This window comes from Salvelinus alpinus, chromosome 16, assembly GCF_045679555.1.
Source record: "Salvelinus alpinus chromosome 16, SLU_Salpinus.1, whole genome shotgun sequence".
Classification (NCBI taxonomy): Eukaryota; Metazoa; Chordata; class Actinopteri; order Salmoniformes; family Salmonidae; genus Salvelinus; species Salvelinus alpinus.
The window spans coordinates 34,369,926-34,378,545 of record NC_092101.1 but is presented as its reverse complement, the minus strand read 5'-3'; the positions used below and the strand labels follow the sequence as shown (position 1 = coordinate 34,378,545).

The following is an 8,620-nucleotide window of genomic DNA, read 5'->3' as shown; positions in this document are numbered from 1 at the left end:
GGAGAGAGAGAGAGAGAGAGAGAGAGAGAGAGAGAGAGAGAGAGAGAGAGAGAGAGAGAGAGACAGACAGACAGACAGACAGACAGACAGACAGACAGACAGACAGACAGACAGACAGACAGACAGACAGACAGACAGACAGACAGACAGACAGACAGACAGACAGAGAGAGAGAGATAAAAGACTATCAGAATCCTGTGGATACCCCAATTACAGAAGAAGAATTATTGGAAAAAATATGCAATCTCCAACCCAAAAAGGCCTGTGGTGCTGATGGGATTTTAAATGAAATGATCAAATATACAGACCACAAATTCAAATTGGCTATACTCAAACTCTTCAACATTATCCTCACTGCAGGTATTTTCCCCGATATTTGGAACCAGGGACTGATCACACCAATCTATAAAAATGGAGACAAATTTGACCCAAATAATTACAGAGGAATATGCGTTAACAGCAACTTGGGGAAAATTCTCTGCAGTATTATAAATAGCAGACTACATCATTTCCTTGACGAACACAACGTCCTGAGCAGAAGCCAGATTGGATTTCTAAAAAATTATCGTACAACAGACCACATTTACACCCTCCACACTCTAATTGATAAACAAGTTAACCAAAACAAAGGCAAAATCTACTCGTGTTTTGTAGATTTCAAGAAAGCATTTGATTCAATTTGGCACGAAGGTCTTTTTTATAAACTAATAGAAAGTGGTATTGGAGGGAAAACATATGATTTTATTAAATCAATGTACACTAAAAACAAATGTGCGGTTAAAATTGGCAACAAGCAAACAGACTTCTTCTCTCAGGGGCGGGGAGTGAAACAGGGCTGCCCAATAAGTCCAACATTATTTAACATCTACATGAATGAATTGGCAAAAACATTAGAAGAATCGACAGCACCTGGTATCACCCTACACAACACTGAAATCAAGTGTCTGCTGTACGCAGATGACCTGGTGCTGCTGTCTCCCACTAAAGAGGGGTTACAGCAACACCTAGATCATCTTCACAGGTTCTGTCAGACTTGGGCTCTGACCGTTAATCTAAAAAAAACAAATATAATGATATTCCAAAAAAGGTCCGGAAATAAGGATGACAAATATAAATTCTATTTGGACACAGTTCTATTAGAACACACCAAAAACTACACATATCTAGGACTAAATATCAGCAACACAGGTAGCTTTCACATGGCTGTGAATGAGCTGAGAGACAAAGCAAGAAGAGCATTCTATGCCATTAAAAGGAACATCAAAATTGAAATTCCAATTAGAATCTGGCTCAAAATTTTTCAATCAGTTATAGAACCAATTGCTCTATATGGCAGTGAAGTATGGGGTCCACTCTCTAATAATGAATTTACTAAATGGGACAAACATCCAATTGAAGTATTGCATGCAGAGTTTTGCAAGACTGTATTGCAAGTACAAAGAAAAACTCCAAATAACGCATGTAGGGCAGAATTGGGCCAATATCCCCTCCTCATTCGAATAGAAAAAAGAGCCATCAAATTTTACAACCATCTAAAAACAAGTGACCCTAAAACATTCCATCACACAGCTCTACAATGTCAAGAGATGAAACCAGAGAAGAGTCCCCTCAGCCAGCTGGTTCTGAGGCTCAGTTCACCAACCCAAACCAACCCCATAGAGCCTCGGGACAGCCCTCAGAAAATCTGGCCCAACCAAATCATCACAAAACAAAAAGAAAAATATATAACCTATTGGAAAGACACCACAAAAAATCAAAGTAAACTTCAATGCTATTTGGCTCTAAACAGACAGTACATGGTGGCAGACTATCTGACCACTGTGACTGATAGAAAACTGAGGAAAACATTGACTAGGTACAGACTCAGTGAGCACAGTCTGGCTATAGAGACCGGTCGTCACAGACAAACCTGGCTGCCCAGGGAGGACAGGCTGTGCTCACTCTGCTCCAGGGGAGAGGTAGAGACAGAAGTGCATTTCCTACTACACTGTGACAAATACTCAGACCTAAGAGCATATTTCTTTCCCAAAATTATAATTCAATACAAAGAATTTGAAACTATAAAAGATGAAGAAAAATTCAAATATTTGTTGGGTGAAAAGCCAAAATGTGCAGTTTTGGCAGCCAAATATGTGTCCTCCTGCCACAGCCTGAGGGACAGCCAGTGAAAAATGCAAAGTAATGTTGATAATATTTCCCATTTAGCTTAGTTTTGTTTTGTCTTTCGTACCAGGTCATGTGTCTTCTCAGTCATGTTGACACTGGTCTACTACTGTTGCTTTAATGTATTGTTGTTCTGATTAATATTGTTGTTGTAGCTGTTATTAATGGTAATCCCATGTCCACTACTACTATTATTATTACTGTTAGTCCCACCATTTATTTATATATAAATATATATATATTTTGTGTATATATATACATATATATTTTATTTAAATTTTTCGATATGTATACTTTGACAATGTAAGTAATAATAACTTGCCATGTCAATAAAGTCAATTGAATTGAATTGAAATTGAGATACAGACAGAGAAAGAGAGTGTGAGAGAGAGAGTGTGAGAGAGAGAGAGAGTGAGACAGAGAGAGAGAGAGAGAGAGAGTGCGAGAGAGAGAGAGAGAGAGAGAGACAGACAGAGAGAGAATGAGAGAGAGAGAGAGAGAGAGTGAGAGAGAGAGAGAGAGAGAGAGAGAGAGAGAGAGAGAGAGAGAGAGAGAGAGAGAGAGAGAGAGAGAGAGAGAGAGACAGAGAGCGAGTGAGAGAGAGAGTGTGAGAGAGAGAGAGAGAGAGAGAGTGAGATAGAGAGAGAGAGAGTGTGAGAGAGAGAGAGAGAGAGAGAGAGAGAGAGAGAGAGAGAGAGAGAGAGAGAGAGAGAGAGAGAGAGAGAGAGAGAGAGAGAGAGAGAGAGAGAGAGAGAGAGAGAAAGCAACAGACAGGTGATATCTCTAGAGCTCTGTAACACCATGCTGTGGGTTACTCCTGTGAAGGGAGTAAGTGAATGAGCATGCTGATTGGTTGGCTGTAGCCCACAGCAACACAAGTGGGAGTGGGAGGGGTCATGAGGGTATTCAGAGCGTCATGTTACATTATTTTTCCATGAAATGGTAACTGAAAACTATCTCTGGCTATAACTAGATGAGACCAACATCTTAGTACATTAGTAATATTATCACAAACCTAAAAAATACTTTATTCAGAAATAACATTCTGGAAAGAAAATATACCACATACAGCTGCTAGCAGGTGATGTACATAATAAAGCTATAGCTACATTGTAACCTCAAAGTACGGACCACATATATCATCTCTTTCAGTGGCAGAAGAGCTTAGGACTTGGAAAGATTGATGCAGGAACAATCTTTCATCTCGGCTTTGTCCTCAAAGCAACAACAAATGGATTATCCTCCAAAATAACATACAATAGTGATACAAGCCAGCGGTGACAGGTGACAGTTCTGAGGCCAGCCTGTGGAAAGGAAGTGACATGGGGGAAGTGACACGGCTAGTGGGGAGGAGGGGTGTGTGGGTGCAGTGTAAGCGGGGTGGTTCCAGCCGTCTGAGCAATCAGATGTTCACAGACAAGGTGCAGCTAGCATGGGGCTGAGATGAGATGGCCTTGGTGGGTGACGCACAAAAAACAGCAGTGGAGAGGAGGATCAGTAGAGAAGGTAGAGGGATGGAGGGATGAAGGGGGGTGTTGGTGGAGGAGGGGAGGGAGGCATTCCATCTCAGCTCCCAAAGCAGCACTATCACAGCCCTTCCTTACATAGACTACTGTATATACAGAACTGATCAGTACTGTTGTCTGAGATGTGACTGTGCTACTGAGAAAACTGATGCAGAGTGACTCAGCGATCAGAGAGATAAAGACAGAGAGAGAGAAAGAAAGAGATAGAGAGAAAAGACAGAGAGATGAGAGCGAAAGAGAGAGATGAGAATGAAAGAGAGATGGAGAGAGAGAGAGAGAGAGAGAGAGAGAGAGAGAGAGAGAGACAGACAGACAGACAGACAGACAGACAGAGAGAGAGACAGACAGAGAAAGAGAGTGCGAGAGAGAGAGTGTGAGAGAGAGAGAGAGTGAGACAGAGAGAGAGAGAGAGAGAGAGTGCGAGAGAGAGAGAGAGAGAGAGACAGACAGAGAGAGAGAGAATGAGAGAGAGTGAGAGAGAGAGTGTTAGAGAGAGAGAGAGAGAGAGAGAGAGAGAGAGAGAGAGAGAGAGAGAGAGAGAGAGAGAGCGAGACAGAGAGCGAGTGAGAGAGAGAGTGTGAGAGAGAGAGAGAGAGAGAGAGTGAGATAGAGAGAGAGAGAGTGTGAGAGAGAGAGAGAGAGAGAGAGAGAGAGAGAGAGAGAGAGAGAGAGAGAGAGAGAGAGAGAGAGAGAGAGAGAGAGAGAGAGAGAGAGAGAGAGAGTGAGTGAGATAGAGAGAGAGCGTGAGAGTGAGAGAGAGAGTGTGAGAGAGAGAGAGTGAGATAGAGAGAGAGCGTGAGAGAGAGACACACAGAGAGAGGATGCGGATGGGTTTAAATAGGTAGAAAACACAGGAGGAATGGAAACTAACTTGGAGTGTTCGGGCAACTGGGGTCACTGGAACCTGTGGGGAGAAGACGGGGGAGGTCGGTGTGTCGTACTCAACAACCAATACCAGAGGGATCATTCATGTTAAAGGAGGAAGGGACGGGAGGAGGGGAGAAGAGAAGAGGGTAAAGAAGGATTAGGAGAAAGAGAAAGGGGGGATAGAGAAAGAGACCCAAGGTTTTCAGAAGGGCCTGGCTGTGTATATGTCTGTACACCCGAAGTGAGTCAGTCTGTTAGCCTGGAATTCCAACAGTCCTCTTAGTTTCAGTCTACGTCCATGACAGTAGCCTGGATCCGAACTGTATTGTTCGATTTCACGTCACAATATTGGGTCCAGGCCTACCATGACACATAACTGTCTGAGACATATACTTGAAAGCATATTCTTGACTATAGGTACTACTACTCTGTAGAGTGCTTAAGAAGACAACAGAGGCATCAATAGTATAGAACTGAGCTATTAGAACACATCTTTATTGTGCTCACAAGGACACAAAAGGTAAGAGGCTGGCAAATTAGTCAACAACATACCTGCCTCTATTTGTGTAAACAACATCTGCTATGTACCCCCTACTGCTAAAGACTCACAAGCTGCCGATCTCATAGCAAACTACTAGAAAACACCCACAGAGTGATGGAGAGAGGGAGGGAGGGGTGGAGGGGGGAGAGAGAAGAGAGGGTTTGAAAGAGATGAAAATAGGAATGAGGGATGAGATGAAGAGTTAGAAAGAGGGAGATAAGGCACATAGAGAGAAGGAGAGAAAGAGGACGAGAGAGAGCTCATAAAGAAAGAGTAGTGCGTTAGCGAGAGAGAGAGAGGAGAGAGAGAGAAGAGAAAGAGGAGAGAGGAGAGAGAAAACATAGAGAAATGATAGAGGAGAGAGAAAAGATAGAGATGAGAGAAAAGATAGAGAAGAGAGAGAGGAGAGAGAGGAAAGAGAAGAGAGAAAAGATAGAGAAGAGAGAAAAGATAGAGAAGAGAGAGAGGAGAGAGAGGAAAGAGAAGAGAGAGATGCGAGAGAGACGAGAGCACAGAAAGCAAGGGTGAGAGACAGAACGAGTTTGATGTTCAGAGAATGAGTTAGAGAGAGATTCTGTGGCCTTAATTCCTCTGCTAAGTTCAAAGCTCAAGACTCTCCATGCTGCATTCAACAGTGTTTAATTACCAAGCTGGGTCAGTGCAGTCCACTAGAAGAAGAGACAGAGAGTATGCGTCCCAAACGGTACCCTATTCCCTAAATAGTACAATACTTTCAACCAGGGCCCATAGGGAATAGGGTGCCATTTGGGCCCACTAGAAGAGCCAAAGAGCCACTGAAAACGGATGGATAATATACTGTAGCAATTCCCATGTAAGCCCCTCCCCACCCTCTCTCTCTCTCTCTCGCTTTACTTCACAGTGAGATGAGAAGCAGTATGGGCAGAGTTAAGACCCCTTTAAGGCTTCTTTCTATAATGGTCATAAATGAAGGTGAAGAGGCAGAGGACATCTCGTCGACTAGACAAGAGCTTTGGGTTGTTGACCGATAGACAGTCCTCATCCTCAACTACAGCAACTCCCTTTCCAACTTCACTGACACCCAAGTACTACTAATACAACAAGACATATGATCCTAGTTCACTAAGCCATGTGACAATCCTTCACATCCACAACAATCCTCCGATATTACAAAGACAAGATGATGATATCCAGTAGAGAGTATACACTGGACTGATTATTATCCACATTCAACTAATCAAAACCATATTTAATTTGCGATAACCAGCATCTGATATTGTTGTAATTAAGCTGAATCATCTACAGTAGAAGCCTTTACTCTGAAGTGTTTTATGCTTGAAGGCTGTAATGTGAACTGCATTCAATTGCTTCTCCTAGCACAGTGGTTACCAATAGCTACACATTCATCAGAATGTATCATATCATAGCAGTGTGAGAGAGTGTGAGCAGTGGTTTGAATAGAGACCAGGTTTTATAAGTTACCTTGTTGGAGATTTGTCTGCAGGCACTGAGGTGGATAGTTTGGCCATGGTTGAACAACAGCTAAATCTGAATATAAGTGTGTCAGTGGTTGTTTGTCTGCTAGTGTGTCTGGGTCTGTGACTTTGTGTGTGTCTATACATCGTGCGTGCTAATGTGTGTGTGTGTGTGTGTGTGTGTGTGTGTGTGTGTGTGTGTGTGTGTGTGTGTGTGTGTGTGTGTGTGTGTGTGTGTGTGTGTGTGTGTGTGAGTGAGTTCATGTGTGTGTGTGTGTGTGTGTGTGTGTGTGTGTGTGTGTGTGTGTGTGTGTGTGTGTGTGTGTGTGTGTGTGTGTGTGTGTGTGTGTGTGTGTGTGTGTGTGAGTTCATGTGTGTGTGTGTGTCTATACCTTGTGTCTGATAGTTGAGTCGTCTCATCTCCACAGGATCAGAGGAGTGGGCCAGCAGAGAGTCCTTCACCCCAGCAGAGTGCTCATCCTTGGCCGAGGGAGATGCTCGTTTCCTGGGGAGAGAGACAGGGAGGAGAGACCATGAGACGAGCTCCAATAAAAACACTAGCATACTACTTATAAATAAGTAATGTCATTGGGCATGTATGGTGGTAGACTGAAGGAGGTGGTATGATTGTATGGGCATTGGAATGTAACCACACTGTAGTGGTCAGCTGGCTGGAAACCCCAGTCACAGAACCATCACTGTTGTATCATGACTGTGTCATTGAGATAGCTGTTGGTTCCTGCATTGATGTGGAAGATACCGGCTACCAGGAGAATGCTCAACTTGTGCCTGGAGTGGAGTTAAAAGCTGATGTTGTGTCTGTTGAGGTGTGTAACTCCCTGAAGCAGAGGCACACCTCTACTCTTCAGTAAGTCGTATTTTTACGTCCCAAAGGGCAACCTACTCCCTATAGTGCACTACTTTGGACTAGTGCCTTCAGCTCTGATCAAAAGTAGTGCACTATATAGTGAATAGGGTGCCGTTAAATAACGTGATAAATAACACGGTGTGTCTGCCAAGCTGTGTGTTCCTCAGTTGACGAGGTGAGGACCCACTTCACTGTCTACACAGCTGGGGGGAAAGTGGTGACACAGTTTTGGGTTTACGCTCATTAAAACCTCTAATTTCCCCCATATGAACGTGTGAAAACAAACAGGCTGAGCAATTAACAGATCAGCCGCAGTGACAGAGTAGGAAGGCTTGCTAATTACAGAGGTGGAGAAAGAAAGAGAAGGGGGGGAGAGAGAGGGAGATAGAGGAGGGATGGGGGAGAGGGAGGAAGGGGAGAGAGGGAAGGAGGAGAGATAGGGAGGGAGGAAGGGAGATGGAGGGAGAGAACCAAAAAGAAAAGGAGGAGAGCGGAAGGGATGGTGAGAGAGAGGGACGATCGAGGGATAGAGAGAAGAGCGAGTGAGAGTGTTATAGAGAGAGCATATCTGCTGGAGCCTATGTCCTCCATTCCCAACGCACCACACTGTGTCTCCTAGCGCTAGCATGCTAACTGAGGTCTTAAGTGTTGCCATGTTACAGCTGCTGCCACACTAATGCACTAAAGCCTGTGTTTATTTCTTTGGGTAGCACTAACATCGCGCTAACGTGTGTCTGAGTGTAGCAGCCTCCATTGCTGAGTGATGCTACTGATGTGTTCAGCTGGCTGTCTCACAAGGAAAGCTATTAGTGCTGCCATGCATAGCTGTCTATGGGAGGTGACAGTTAGGTTACTAGCCCTAAACTTAGACTGAGTCTCAAATAGCACCCTATTCCCTATGCAGTGCAGTACTTTTGACAAAATCCCATAGGGCTCCGGTAAAAAGTAGTCCACTATATAGGGAATAGGGGGCTATTTGGGACACACTCATGGAGATGGAGATCATAATAAAGCATGGAGGCATGACATAAGGAGGTGTGGGGAGGGGAAGAGCACTTTGTCATTCTGACTATTGCCTAGGGAACATCATGTAATTTTAACTGCAACTTTGGCTTTTAATTTGAAAGGCGTGAGAGCTGCAGACAAACACACTAACACACACGTTTGTTTTACTATCCTTATGGGGACCAAACAATTGATT

General features: G+C 43.8%; 1 protein-coding gene across 15 annotated transcripts in view; it reads right to left on the bottom strand.

The window, feature by feature from the left end:
* Positions 1–8,620, bottom strand: part of LOC139541407 (receptor-type tyrosine-protein phosphatase F-like) — a 450,116-nt gene that overhangs the window by 29,746 nt on the left and 411,750 nt on the right. For 10 of the 15 annotated variants that reach the window (XM_071346023.1, XM_071346022.1, XM_071346026.1 and 7 more), the window contains 2 exons: positions 6,944–7,056; positions 4,561–4,593 (listed from right to left, as the gene is read on the bottom strand). In XM_071346023.1, the coding sequence (XP_071202124.1) occupies positions 4,561–4,593; positions 6,944–7,056 (146 nt within the window). The remainder of the gene's footprint in view (positions 1–4,560; positions 4,594–6,943; positions 7,057–8,620) is intronic. The other 5 variants (XM_071346027.1, XM_071346029.1, XM_071346030.1 and 2 more) reach the window with 1 other exon arrangement.